The following is a 15,107-nucleotide window of genomic DNA, read 5'->3' on the forward strand; positions in this document are numbered from 1 at the left end:
AAAGCACATATAATTTCTGAATCAACAAATAAACCTCTGTCTGCTCACTGGAGACTGGAGTCATTGAGTTAGAAGTCAAATTTCTAAAAGAGAGACCCAGATTACGCTAAGTCAGTTAAAACTGTATGTACGCTCCAATGCAATATTATTTCAGGCATTCAAGATGGTAGAAATATTCATAATGGACTTGTTGGACTAGTGTTGTCTGCGGATGGTGACGATAATGGCAACAGCGAGAGCCACGGTGCCTGCAGCACCTCCAAGAATAATCCCCAGGATTCCTCCATTGATACGCTGATTCTCACATATTTCCCCCAAGAACACTGAAATTTGGTTTGAGGGGCACCTGCAGGAAACATTCACCCATCACTGTTTATAGCACATTCAATATAAAAACCCGCTTATGAAGTAGAAAAGATTAATCAGGTGCTGTTAGCCTACACTAATGCTGAAACACACTGAGTTACCAGTTTATTAAGTACAGCTACCTTGTATCTACATTCATTGGTCAATTTATCGGAAACATCATCAATATAGATGCACTGTGTAGTTTAACAATTACTGCCTGTAGTCCATCTGTTGCTGCACAATTTATCAGCACTCTTTTACCCATCCATCAATGAAAAGAGACCACCATAGGACCACCTGGAAGACTGCACTGGATTTTCACTACAGCAGTGATACCATAGCGGTAATGACATGGTAGTGTGTGTTATGCTGGTTATGAGTGTATAAGGCACAGCAGTGGTAAAACAGCAAACGGTCACAGCAAACAGAAGACTTTTGCCTTTTGAAGTACACACTGAGCTAAAAAAAGCCACAACATCAACTTTAGCTCAGTTTTGTCATTTTCTGCCATATCGATATTAATGTTGTTTAGTTCCAGCCAGTCTGTAAAGCTTCTTACAGCCCATGTTGTTTGGCGACTGGTATTAGGTTCATTTCTGGCTGATTCCAGGTTGTTTAGCTGTTATTCTGTCTCAGCTGCCGACTGAAAAGCTGCTTAGTGGTGACGACAGTTTGGGAATTTAGTGTTGTCTCATCTTCATCTATCTGTCAAATGCGATCTTAAAAGTGTCCATTTTCTGTTTGTGGCAAAGTAAAAACGTTCAAATGGCTCGAGCGTCGAAACTCAGTGCTTAGCAATGGCGTTTCAGCGGAGTGATGGTGTTTGTGAAAAACCTGTGCTGTTATGGCGAAATACACAGTTAGAGCTACAGCACAGTTAGAACACCTCTCAACCAATCAGCTTGTGTGTTGTATAAAGGCCAGTACAGTGTACATACATCTCAGCAAATGTTGTTTTTACAAAGATATTAGAAAACACACAAATAACAATTTTTATCAAGAAATAAATAAAGCACAGAGATCTTATGGCCCATGATAGGACTCAACAGTCAGTAACTAAGTAAACATCCTCATGCATGATATTAGTTGATTGGCGTCTTGGCGCCGACACTAACCTGCATGAAGCCTTGCCTTGGTTATTGATACACACTCCTCCATTGAGGCAGGGGTTAAGCTGACAGGGGTCACTGACAGCACGAGCCTCTCGAGCTTTCGGGACAAGGGCCAAGGTCTCCTCCACAGCTAGAGATTCCTCAGAGAATTTGTTTTGAACAGGAACCTCCGATTTTATGAGATGACTCAAATCTGGGAACAATAAGGCTTAACTATTAATATTACATATATGATGGCTACAAACGAAAGTACACAAAATAAATGTACATTATACATTAATAAATGGAATGGAGGTTACATATAGATTCTGCTTGTAGATTTTAAAGTGGTTTACCCTCAAAGTCAACAGTGATGATCAAGTTATCGTTCTTGAGGAAGCTTCTCCTCTTGAGCTGCTGATGGGACATGAAGCTGCTCCAGCCAAACTCAATCCCTCTGAAGCATTGACAATCAACATCCCATGTTCCAGATACAGAGGGCCTATTCCACTGAGAAGAATTGTCTGAAAAAACAATAAACATCACTATTTAGATAACTTGTAATATTAGGACATTGAGTTGTGTGCATGCATGTGCTTTTAACACCAAAACATTTGTCCACTGAAGTGTCATCACCGCAATGACCAAGCGCAGCCAGACAAATTTTATAAGGTAATTTATTTAAATTGAAACACGATTTGGTCTTTTTTTTTTAGTTTGTATCTTATGTAACTGTTGGGTTTTTTAAATCCCACAAAATTATCACTCCCCACAATTTCCACAAATGCACTGAAAGTATATGCAGGAATATAAAGATTCTTGGCCTCTTCTTTTAACAACAGTCTGTAAGCGTTTGGGAACTGAGGAAACACTGCTGTAGTTTTGAAAGTGAAATGTTTTCCCATTTTGCTTAAAATAGGATTTCAGCTGCTAAACAGTTCATGGCCTCTTTTTTAATGTACCAAACTTTTTCAGTGGTGATAGGTCAGGACAGCAAGCTAGTCAGTTTAGCACCTGGACTCTTTTAATACGGAGCCGTGGTGTTGTAATACATGTAGAATGTGGTTTTACATTGTCTTGTTGAAATAAGCAAGACCTTCCCTGAAAAAGACGTCATCTGGATGGCAGCATATGTTGCCAAAAAGTGTCTATTGTTCAGTATTAATGGTGTCCCCCTACAACATCACGAATACTGGCTTGTGAACTGTGCACTAATAACAAGTTGAGTGGTCTTTAGCCCAGAGGACACAGTGTCCATGATTTCCGAAAAATAATTTCACATGTTGACTCGTTGGACCACAGAACACTTTTCCACATCCATTTTAAATGAGCTTGGACCAAGAGAAGGTGGCAGCATTCCTGGATCTTGTTTATTTATGGTTTCTTCTTTGTTTTCTTTGAGTTTTAATTAGCATTTGTGGATGCAGCAACAAATTGTTTTCATTTCAGTGTTTTTCAGAAGTTTTCCTGAGCAAAGTAGTAATTTCCACTACAGACCCATATCTGTAGTTAATACAGTGCTGCCTGAGGGCCCAAAGATCACAGCCAGTCAATACTGTTTTTGGCCTTGTCCCTTGCATACAGAATTTTCTCCAGATTCTCTGAATCTTTAATGTCATTATGTTGCTGATGAAAAGCAAAAGTTCCTTGCTATTCTATGTTGAGAAACGTTAATTCTTGAATTGTTGCACTATTTGATTGCACAGTCTTTCATAGAGTGATGAACCCCTCCTCATCTTTACTTCTGAAACACTCAGACTCTCTGAGATGCTCCTTTTTTTATACCCAATCATGTTACTGACCTCTTTACAATTAAATGCCAGGTATTTTTTTAAACATTACACAACTTTACCAACCTTTTTTTGACCCTGACCCAACTTTTTTGGAACATGCTGCTGGCATCAAATTCAAAATGGGCGTATATTTTTCAAAAACAATAAAATTTCTCAGTTTCAACATTTTATTTGCTGTCTTTGAAGCATTTTCAATTAAATATAGAGTTTTAAGTGATTTGCACATCATTGCATTTTGTTGTTATTTACATTTTTCACAGCATCACAACTTTTTTGGAAATAGGGTTGTCATTTTTTTTTTTTTCAAAATATCTTTATCTGTAAAATGTTGATTTTGCATTTGAGAAATAAACATTGAGCTGGACCTTCTTTTTGAGCCTGTGCATGTGGCATTAATACTCTCAACCACCTCCACTCCTGACTTTTAAATTGTTTTTCAGGCTGTACAGAGCGACTCATGGCGCTTTTTTCTCCTGACATTTTTCCTCAAGTGCTGATCCAACTACAAAATAATAATTCACATTTAAAACAGACTAACCGGTGGTGAAGCTTCTGCTGTTGGACATCTGAAGGGTCACATCTGGATCTTGATCCATGAAGGTGATGGTGGCTTGTCTATTAATAGCTGGCCATTCTAATACTGTGTCACTCTCACCACTACACAGGTGAAATGTCACACCCACGTAGTCTGCAGACGAGTTGATCCTGCCATTAGGGTACACATCAACGCCATATCCATAGCCATCTGAGCTGTAGAAGCAAGCACTGCGGACACTTTTGCCATTTGGGGTGCTTTCAAGCAATCCAGTGAATTTCTGGATCCTCCACACAGCACTCGGGCAGGTTGTCTCAGACAGAATGATGTCATCGATGAAGATTGCCCCAGATGTCTTTTCTGAACCCACAATGCCCTGGAAGATGTAACGGAATTTTTCTTTGACATTCAGATTCACGTATGCGATGTTCCATGTGTCGTCAGTATCACCTAAAGCATTTGAAGAAAGTAGATCACCAGTGAATACAGTACAAAAGTATGTGCACAGCTGCTAGATGTAAAAAGAGAGAAGACTGGACATGCTTTGTTGATGCTTGTTGTCTTTGACTTAAACTCAACTAATTAGCTCTTACACTCAGGGTTGGGATGGAATGGGATACAAGATTTAGCAATATGATTACAGAACACAGAAACTAAGTATCTGTATTCAGTCTAAGTTGCATTTTGTAAAGGTATTATTCTGAATACAGGTGCTGCCTACATTTTAGGAGAATACTTTTAGAACACTGACCCACTAAATAAAATTACAATCTTCAAAGGAAACACAACCAATGCTCATATAATAACTATTTTAGAATTAGTGCATGGCATGCAGCAGATATGCTCATTAGACAAACTCTAAAGAGGACCTCAATTAACAGCTTCTTTATACATCAATAACTAAACAGAATGATCAGTTATTAATCTCAGTGTTACTGAGCTCTGCTAAAGCCTGAGTAGACTGATAAATCAATGTGATCAGTTATTAATCTCAGTGTTACTGAGCTCTGCTAAAGCCTGAGTAGACTGATAAATCAATGTGATCAGTTATTAATCTCAGTGTTACTGAGCTCTGCTAAAGCCTGAGTAATGTTCAAAAAAAAAAAAAGTCATACATTATAACATGAAAGTGTCATCTCAGGAAAGGTTGCGACTGAGACCCCAGTGTGTTATGGCAGCCCCCCTACAGTTAGCCCACTTTGTCTAAAATCTCAAAATATTAAAACATTTTTCTTGAAATATTATCGCTTTTTTCTTTAAATATTACCACTTTATTCTCAAAGTCTGGCATCATACAACTTAGATGACTGATATGTAGAGAATATTCGTGTAGTGTGTAGTACTGACAGACTCACCCACAATAGTGTGCACTTTCCTGACTTTACGAACATCACCAGTGCCATCGTCCATTCTTAGCCAAATAACCAGCTGGTCACCAAGACCACCAGTCATCCTGTAGAAGAATTGCAGGCACTGGTAGCCCCTCTTAGGGTACAGAATACGAGACTCCAGCAAAGCACTGTGTCCGACCTCTTCATTAGTGGTATTAAATTGCATATAATAGCCAGCATCTACAAAAAAGAATATGTTTACTTGATGGTCTTGCCCCTAATACTGTGTGGAATGTGCACGTATTGGCCACTTTATTAGAAACAATTACCTTTTGGGTACATTGTAGGTGTACAGTTAGAGAACAATTCTTTTCCCATGCACAATTTGTGTCAGTTTAGATCATTTATTCTTCAGTGGTCAGTTTATGACCACAAGATCACTGACATTGACAGATATCTTGGTTGGTGAACCACTGATGTGAGTAAAACCCCCAGCAACATTGTTGCATCTGATGCACACGCTACCATGCAACTACCGTGTTTGTGTCAGTGCTATCCCAAGAAGTGTCAACCACCAAATAATATCTGGTCAGTGGTAGTCTTATGGTGGTCTCTTTTCATTGATGGACAGGGTAGAAGAGGACTGAACTGTGTAGCACATGCATTACAGCTGGTAACTGCAAACCTACAAGTGAGCCAATACATTTTCAGACATAAAAGTTATTGTGGCTGGGGCAGTGCCCCTCTTGTCACTGGGGTGGTTCCCTCAAGGGTACGTCTAGTACCATTAGTTAGGGAACATAACTGTATCAATAATCCATTGAAATGATATTTTCTAAGTTGTACTGACTCCACACACCCCATCTCGTCACCAGACTTTTATTTTTTTGTTCTGGTTTAAAACATTTGGTTATGAAAAGGTACAAATAGATACTTTTCACCTGGAAAAACCTTAAAACCACTGTTGTACCTTTTGAGGGAACATTTACATTGTTTGTACTTTGGTGAATGAAAAAAGTACCTGTACAGAACCTTTATTTCTAACAATGTACGGTGGGTGTTTCTGATACAATGGCCATTGAGTATAGATACAAAGTAGGTGTACCCAGTTGTTGAATAAAAAAAATGTTCAAGTGGAAAAAGGTGGGTTCAAATGGGTTTTGGTGGGGTAGGGGAGGTATTCCCAGTTTATACAAGGCAACTTCAAATGTAAATCTCAAATTGGATGGAAACTATATTTTCCAGAGAGAAATCACACAATAACATTAATCCGGCAGGAATGGGTAGGGGGAATGGCAGTTTTACAAAGGGGATCATTTTTGCCATTTTGCTGGACTGGGTGATGACATTTCTTTGTATCCCTCTCAAAATGAACCCTTGGTGTATGTAATAACCTCAGTGTATATTCCTTAAGCATTAGCACTGTCACAGTTAGTGAAATGAAGGCGAGAGCCAGTTGTTCACATAAACAAGAAACAATGCCCCATGAAATCACCTCATTTCTTTTGGAGATGAGAAAAAAAACAGATCCAGGTTCTCTACCTCGACACTGTCCTCCGAGAGTGTGATCTTGCCCATCCACCGAGCTCAAAGTTTGAACCCAGTCTGCATTGTCGTTCTCATTCTGGATCATGCCACAGATGTTGATCTGCTCAAAGGCACACTGGTCCAGCAGAGTGCGGGTCTCAGCTACAAACACAGTATAAGTCAAAGTGCAGGAGTGTTCTAGTTTCTGACTATCTAGTAAACAATAAAGAATGCAAATGTAGAATTTCTGTCATCAGATCTTAAGAGACTCTAGTATGTAATAATAAAAACAATTCAAGGGGAATTACTAAACCTTTTGTACTCTTTTAGAGTAGTTTAAATGCCTTTAGATATCTGTGTTCTTACATTGTGTTTGGACTGCTCATGTGTTAATATTGGACGAACAATAACCTCATTGTAAATATATAGTCATTAGACTTTCAGCCAAATGAAAGGAGTACATTTAAATCAAATAATTTGTTTCATTTACCCCAAGTATGGTTGATGAACCAAGTACACTATCATATTTCAGTTTAGTTTTATTGCAGTACTTTACCTAAAAAAGTTGATGGAATAAAGAATTCTGTCCTTTCAGTGGTAAACTGTAAATGTTTATTCATGTGATTAACCCTTGTGTGGTGTTGATGTGTTTGATATTCACTGGTCTGGTGGACCCACTACATTGTTGTTTTTTAATCAATACAGCCATAACAGTTTATGTAAAAATACCTGATGTTTAAAATATTACAAATGGCCAGCATAGGGTTATAATTTAGCAGCTGTAGCCAGTCAGCAGCCTGTCCATGTTAATCCACCCTCACACACACACACACACACACACTAACAGCAGGCCATGTAGGAGGAGAACAGAGTGAAGGACACAGCAACTCCACTTTTACTCTCTGTGGGTTCAGCCCAACTCCACATGTGTAATATAAATGTGTGGGGGGTGAACAGAGTGAAGACACTGAAAATGGGTTATTTTATATGCTCTTCACAGAAAATGAGCAAAGAACAAGAATCTGAGGTTGAAATAATAATAAATCGCATCATTTTTTCTTTTGGTAAACGTTGAAAATGAGTCCCACAGACCTGAACACCACACAAGGGGTAATATGACTAGGCACATAATTGTTCATTTTTATTTGACTTTAAGAATAAAGATCAACAGGATCCTCCCACTTACTATCCCTTCATGATGCATTGTGAAGATGTAGGCAGCAGCTGGCAGTTTTTGTGAGTGCATGTCATGAGCCCACTGAACCAGGCAGGTAAATGAATTTAAACAAATGCTTTGAACATCACTTACAATATTACTGTAGATGTGTTTTTATCTGTATCTGCTCATACGCAAATGTTTGAAATCCCACAGTCAGTCTGTCACAGTCCCACAGTTACATGCTTTTAGGATTTTAGTAAAAAAAAAAAAAGGACAAAAATGGTGCACAATTTCTGTTTGTTTGACACATAAAAACAATTAAAATGTTGCATAACTTTTGCACATGCTATATTGTTAGAGTGTTTTACTTTTTCAAATATGTGCATAAAGCTCCTGGGTCATACTGTCAGAATTTTCAAAGGCTGCACCTTATAGATGCCTGGTCTCCAAATGCATATTTAATTTAGCTGTTTACAAACAATTCAAACACAAACATAGTGATTATTTTTTATTTTTATTGTAACTAATTATATTTCTTTTTGGTTCTGTATATAATTTGAACAGGACAACTTGCTCCTGAGTTACTACAACAGTGTAATTTGTGTTCATGATCACTTACCACAGTCATACATGCGGTTCAGTCTCTCCAGATCAATGGCACTGAAATCCAGACGCTGTCCAATAATCTCATTGAAGGCAGGAATGGCTGTGGTGATGGTTGGGATGTCAGGGTCTTTGTTAAAGGAGAACGGCCTGTAGTGCATGATGGACTCATAGTCGTATGGGGTGTTTAAATCAGTGATAAAGCTGTCATCATATTTGTTGAAGTTGTGCTCCTTTCCTATTAGAGGAATAAGCATAAAATGAAAATACAGTCGTGGGTATTACCATGTTACACAAAACGTGCACCCCTTTCGAATATGCAATGTATTACAAAAAGTATGTGGACGCCCCTCCTAATGTATTGAGTTCAGGTGTTTCAAACACACATAGCTAGTAGAGTTAATAAAATCAGGAACATAGCCATGCAGTCAGCATAGACAAACACTGGCAGTAGAAAGAGTCATACTGAAGAGCTCTGTGACTTTAAACATGGCACTATCATAGGATGTCACCTCTGCCACAAGTCAGTTTGTGAAGTTTCTGCTCTGCTAGATCTGCCCCTGTCAACTGTAAATGGTATTATTGATCTTATCTGCCCTGGGCAACTGTAAGTGTTGCTCCTAAATGAAAGCATCTAGGAGCAACAACAGCTTAACCACAAGTGGTAGACAACGCAAACTCACCCATCGAGTGCTGAAGCACATGGCATGCAAAAATCTTCTGCTGCATCACTCACTACAGGGTTCCAAACTGCCTCTGGAGGCAACAAGAACTGTGCATCAGGAGCTTCAAAAATTGGCTTTCCATGGCAGAGCAGCTGCACACAAGCCTAAGATCCCAATGCGCAATGCCAAGCGTTGGCTGGTGTAAAGCGTTGCCAGTGGACTCTGGAGCAGTGGATCCATGTTCTGGAATGATGAATTATGCTTCACTATCTGGCGGTCTTTGGCGGGTGCCAGGAGAATGCTACCTACTTTGGTGTAGGGAAAATGTTCTGGGACTGGTCTTTAGGGTTTTGGGCTGGTTCCAGTGAAGGATAATGTTAATATTGCTTCATACAAAGACATTGTAGGCAAATATATGCTTTCAACTTTGTGGCAACCATGTGGGGATAGCCCTTTCCTGTTCCAGCATGACTGTGCTCCCATACACAAAGTGAACTCCAGAGGAATGCACAGAACACTGACCTTAACCCCATTGAAGAAATCTGGGATGAATTTGAGTGTTGAATGTGGGCCAGACCTTCTCATCCAACATCAATGCTCAACCTCGCAAATACTCTTTGATTGAATGAGTACAGTTTCCCAAAGATAAATCATGTGGAAAGCCTTCCCAGAAGAGTGGAGTTTGTTATAGCTTCCAAGGTGGAGGGCAACTTTGTATTAATTCCCATGGGTTTGGAATGGAATATCCAATAAGCTTATAAAGGTATGACAGTCAGATATCCACATACTTTTGGCCATACAGTGTATTAACATTATGCAATGTGCCTACTTTAACTTGCGAGAAGGAACCTACCTTCAATGATTTGGTCCCACCAGATTTGAACATAATCATCTCTGTCTGACCGTGACTGCTCATGGTAAAAGCCCAGAGCATGGAGGAGTTCATGTTCAACAATGGCCCTCGTGTCACATCTTTCTCCAATAGAAATATTCTGGCCTGTCTGAAAATCTCCAACAAATGACCAGCACCTGTTGCCAAGGAAGAATTAATCAAGTTGGAAAACAGACTGTCGAAAATCTTAACAGGCACTGGCACAGTACAGTGGGATGGAGCGAGAAATACATACAGGCTATTTTACGCAAACCTATCCAGGGCCTGGCAGCTAATGACACTGGGGTGCATTCAACAAAATTATCCTAAGTTTTTCTTAAATTTGTCCTTGAGAAAAGAAGGTAAGAAAAAGTCTACGTCAAATTCATGATATGTTCTCAAACTGCAGAATTTTTTGCTCCATTATGTTCTTGAGTGTGTATAACTTCTGTTCATACATAGGAACAAATCCCAAATAAGAAAGCAGTAGCCACGTTTACATGCAGTCTAATAATCTGTTAATAATATGACTAATAGTCCAATCGGAATTGTCAATCATCTGTGTAAACACCTCAATCGGAATAGACTAGTCCAATTGAGGCCATTCAGAATACAATCTCTATCCCATTGACCGAGGTGGGTAATCCTGTAAATAATTAGTTAAATAGAAGAATATCGGTGTGAACGCCTGTATCTGATTACATTCCCTATCAGAAAGTTTAAGTTCGTTCTCTATGTGCGTCGCGTCGTAGCGGAAGTTTATAAGATTCAACATGACGGAAGCTCAAACTGGTCTGCAACGTCTTCTTCTCACCACTTTCTTTATACATGGGAACTACATTTTTCTATCAAATATTTAAATCAATAAAAAATACAAGTGCGCCAGCTCAAAAATCATCGCAATCTGACTGGACCTCACATGATGCTTGCTGTCATGGTAAGGTTTACTCTAAGTGGTTCTACATTTTGACTCTAATTGCTTGTAGTGAGCATGTAAATGGAGATTTTCCATAAGATTGTTGAGTAGAGTGAGATATAAACATCTTAGTCTTAATCTGTAACTATTCAACACGGCCAGTGATGAATGTCAGGATATTCATAAAACAAGTAGGATTTAAGAAAAAAAATCTTCTTAAAAAGGGTCGGTAAATGAGGCCCCAATGACTTCCATGAAAAAATTTCACTCCTATATAATTCAGATTGTACTTTTGATTTTCACCTATAGCAAGTAAAATAGTCTTCTTGGTGTTCTACTTATCCCCATTTCAGCTCAGTTCAGTCATTCTGTAAGCAGTGTATATTTTGGTTAGTAATTTTTTAGTGAAATCCACAATGTGTCACTAATAAACTGGCATGGAACAACCCAGAAGCTGAGAAGCAGGTTATTTTTTAAAGCTCACCCATCCAACTTGGTGAAAGAAATGTAGGTGCTCTCTCCTTCATAGGGCTTGAAGTCTACACAGGACTTCAGACGGTACATTTCCAGTGCTTGAAGGATTACACCTTTTGCATTTAGTTCTGAAGGATCAGAAACAATAATTGATATAAAAAATGAAACATCAAATTGATGAAACATCAATACATGATCAGTTCAGGTTCTCTGAATTGGTAAAAGAGTTTAATTAAAGGGTCTTACCTAAAGTATCAGTCAGTATGTAGGGAATGGGAAACTTCCATCTTTTTGTTTCATCCACGATTGCGTTCCTTCTTGGCTAGAAAGTAAATATATTTGATGAAGATATTCAACATTTTAGACATTTTAGACATTTGAAATAGAGACCTGGGCTAAAGTCTTGCTTATTTTGGCAGTAAGTGTGCTTTTCCCTGTATAAAGCTCTATATAACATTAGAATAAACATAAATAAACACAGTATAAATTAGTATAAAAGTAACTTTTATTAGTTTTTAAGTCAGCAGGATGTTGGTTAGAAGATAATGGATAACAGAACACAGGTTTGGCACCTGATTTTTCAGTACACTGATTTGTTAAATTCACCTGACTAAACAAATGAGCACCTGATTTTATTTAATAAAGGACTGATTAAATGAAGCAAGTGGTGGATGGTGACTGTAGCTCCTGCGTTTCCTCCAGAAGAGCTTTAGAACAGGTAAATTTAACACACACACACATAAATCATAATCTATTGTTTATTATTTTTAATTTATTATTTATTTGTTTATTATTTATTCATTATTGATCTTACTGTTTGCTGTTTACTGCCCAAATAAACAGATTTACATATCAGTTTTTCAGATTATGCCTATGATTTTGCGGAGTACTGTATACAGTCATATGTAAAAGTTTAAACCCTCCTTGACCAATCAGGCATAACATTATGACCACCTCCTTGTTTCTACACTCATTGTCCATTTTATCAGCTCCACTTACTGTATAGCTGCACTTTGTAGTTCTACAGTTACAGACTGTAGTCCATCTGTTTCTCTGATACTTTGTTAGCCCCCCTTTACTCTGTTCCTCCGTGGTCAGGACCCCCATGGACCCTGACAGAGCAGGTACTATTTGGGTGGTGGATCATTCTCAGCAGTGCAGTAACACTGACATGGTGGTGGTGGGTTAGTGTGTGTTGTGCTGGTCTGAGTGGATCAGACACAGCAGTGCTGCTGGAGTTTTTAAGCACCTCAGTGTCGATGCTGGACTGAGAATAGTCCACCAACCAAAAATATCCAGCCAACAGCGTCCTGTGACCACTGATGAAGGACTAGAGGATGACCAACACAAACTGTGCCGCAGCAGATGAGCTGTCGTCTCTGACTTTACATCTACAAGGTGGACTGACAATGTAGGAGTGTCTACTTGAAGAACAGGGTCAAAGGGGCTAACAAAGTATCAGAGAAACAGATGGACTACAGTCTGTAACTGTAGAACTACAAAGTGACCTATACAGTAAGTGGAGCTGATAAAATGAACACTGAGCATATGTAACCCAGTTAAAATAATACCTGTTTTAAATGAATAGACTGTGTGAAATCCCACCAAAATCCCTGTAGATGGCAGCATTGTTACACGTTATGTGTGTTAAGTGTACTGAGCTAAAGGTGTACTGTCTCTTTAAGAAGTAGCTAGACTAGCAACGCCATTTTTGATATCCCTGAGTCAGTGGGAATACAAGCTGAGAGGAGGTCAGTACAGCTAGTTCTCTACACAAAATAATTGTTTTATAATGTTTAACACGATTTTTACTTAGTGTTTGTTGTTAAAGATAATTATAAGTGTTTCTGGTGTAGTTTTGAGCTATTTGTGTGACAATATCTGGTGGTAAGAGACTATTTTCTTTTAGTCACAAAATACATGTGCTCTACATGTGCACTCTTCACTAGGGAGCTGTAGGCCGGAGTGTATGGCTCAAATGTGCCAGCTCACAGCTGAATGTATGGAGATGGAGACTCGATGTGTACTCTGTCTACAATATATTGTCTCTATTTTTCCTATCCAGTAAACAACATCTGCCAACACCAGTGTGTCGCTCTTCTTCCTTCCTTCATTCGCCAATCCAAAAAAACAACAGAACACAACGCAGAGTAATCGTTAACGGTAGTGTGTCAGTCAGATGAACAATAAAGACTGGCAGGACACACCCGTTACACATAGAAACAAGGATCATATGCCTGATCGGTGTAAAATATTATTATATCAAACTGTACTGTGTATACAAGTTCACCTACATCTCCTGCAATATCTCCCTCAAACAAATCTCTCTGGGATTCTGAAAGAAGAAATTACAAAAATATTCATAAGCAGGTGGTTTGAACAAACAGAGACAGCAATCTCACTTATTTCAGCCTGGTTAAAACCCGTTAAAAGGCTGGGAGTCCAAAATTCTATTATACATTTCTATTTATACTTTTTACACTGTAGACTGTGCTATTGCTGAATTCTACTACTTAATATTTAAAAGCCTATGATTTTAAGGGGTTAACAAAACATGAATATACATGTTCCATAATTTTTTTCTTATAATGTATTACACAGTGAATTACAGCCATTAAATTAGTTAATTTATAACCCGTATCAATATAACTGAAGTGTTGAAACAGCACAGAGGCCATCCAGATACAGCTTTACTATAATCACCCATCGTACAATTTCTTAACTGTAACTTTAATTTTTAAAACAACACTGACCTGAATTTATTTCAAGAATATCCTCCCGCAATTCGCCTGCGTCGGCATCTCCACCTAACATTTATTCAGAAACACGAATCATGTGAGAATGATGAATTCATGATATACTTTGTCTAAATGCATTGATATAAATTGCAGAAATTTACCGTATTCTGCAGGCAAAGCGTGTAGCTAGGAGTCAATAACAGAAGGGACATAAATAAGCATTATTAATAAGCAAAGCATGATTTATTCACATTAATTCTCATCTCTGCACGAGATACAAAAACCCCAGTCCTTTATTAATTATAGACAAACTTCATATTTCTAAAGTAGCATAAATTACAGTGTTTACTGTTTATTACAGCACAAGATGAATACACACACAGTATATCGCTGCTGCCGGAACAAAACCTTGTATCTCCATTTTTGGCGTTTTTCAGTTTTTGACATCATTTGACATGTTGCTCTTTACATGGTTCCATTGACTTGCATTCAAAGAAAAGCAGGTTTTTCCTTCTCCTGTGAAGTTACTATTTCATGAGGTTTTGTTCCGACAGCAGCGATGTACAAACAAATATTAAAATCTATCCTGATCAATTCATGTAAACTATGAGAGAGTATAAATTATGCAGTGTATACATTTTAAAACGGAGAAAATCATTAAAATACCTTGAACGTGAGCAGAATAATGAAAAAGACGATTTTCCACGAGAAGTCCATGTTAACTGGAGGAGACGAGCATATCACACTGGCAGGATAAACATACCAATAAAGACGAGGTCTGAGGAGTACTTTGATCAGAAAATGATGGACACTTGCTGCCTGTGCTTCACACGTGGAGTGAGCCGCCAATTCATGCCATGTGATTTATGGTGTTCTTGTAGATTGTCAGCGTTGCTGTGCACTTTATTGCGCTTTATCTCTCAAGGTTTTTCAACAGTTTATTACAGCAATCTCAGATCAGATCAAATACAGTCTGAGCCGTCATGTGGATGAAGCTACTCTTTGTGATTAGTGTGGGCAATGTGCATCTAATAAAAGGCAGAAGTAGAAAGGAAT

General features: G+C 38.4%; 1 protein-coding gene across 1 annotated transcript; it reads right to left on the reverse strand.

Moving 5' to 3' along the window:
• Positions 1-195: 195 nt before the first annotated feature.
• mep1a.2 (meprin A, alpha (PABA peptide hydrolase), tandem duplicate 2) lies at positions 196-14,887 on the reverse strand. The gene is made up of 14 exons (XM_017720209.2): positions 14,718-14,887; positions 14,213-14,237; positions 14,067-14,120; positions 13,608-13,648; positions 11,560-11,635; positions 11,324-11,441; positions 9,906-10,081; positions 8,404-8,625; positions 6,641-6,787; positions 5,123-5,338; positions 3,771-4,217; positions 1,796-1,963; positions 1,464-1,653; positions 196-346 (listed from the first exon to the last, which is right to left on the reverse strand). The coding sequence occupies exons 1-14, from the start codon at positions 14,766-14,768 to the stop codon at positions 196-198; spliced, it is 2,082 nt and encodes a 693-aa protein (XP_017575698.2). The 5' UTR covers positions 14,769-14,887.
• Between the last annotated feature and the right edge of the window lie 220 nt (positions 14,888-15,107).

The sequence above is a fragment of the Pygocentrus nattereri genome, chromosome 4 (genome assembly GCF_015220715.1).
Source record: "Pygocentrus nattereri isolate fPygNat1 chromosome 4, fPygNat1.pri, whole genome shotgun sequence".
Classification (NCBI taxonomy): Eukaryota; Metazoa; Chordata; class Actinopteri; order Characiformes; family Serrasalmidae; genus Pygocentrus; species Pygocentrus nattereri.

Coding starts and splice junctions, on each gene's coding strand:
- mep1a.2 (XM_017720209.2), bottom strand. CDS start 14,768: ATGGACTTCTCGTGGAAAATCGTCTTTTTCATTATTCTGCTCACGTTC. Junction 10,082..11,323: donor TCTTTCACCAAGTTGGATGG/GTGAGCTTTAAA, acceptor CCTTGGCAACAG/GTGCTGGTCATTTGTTGGAG. Junction 4,218..5,122: donor GAAAGTGCACACTATTGTGG/GTGAGTCTGTCA, acceptor CAAATGCTTTAG/GTGATACTGACGACACATGG.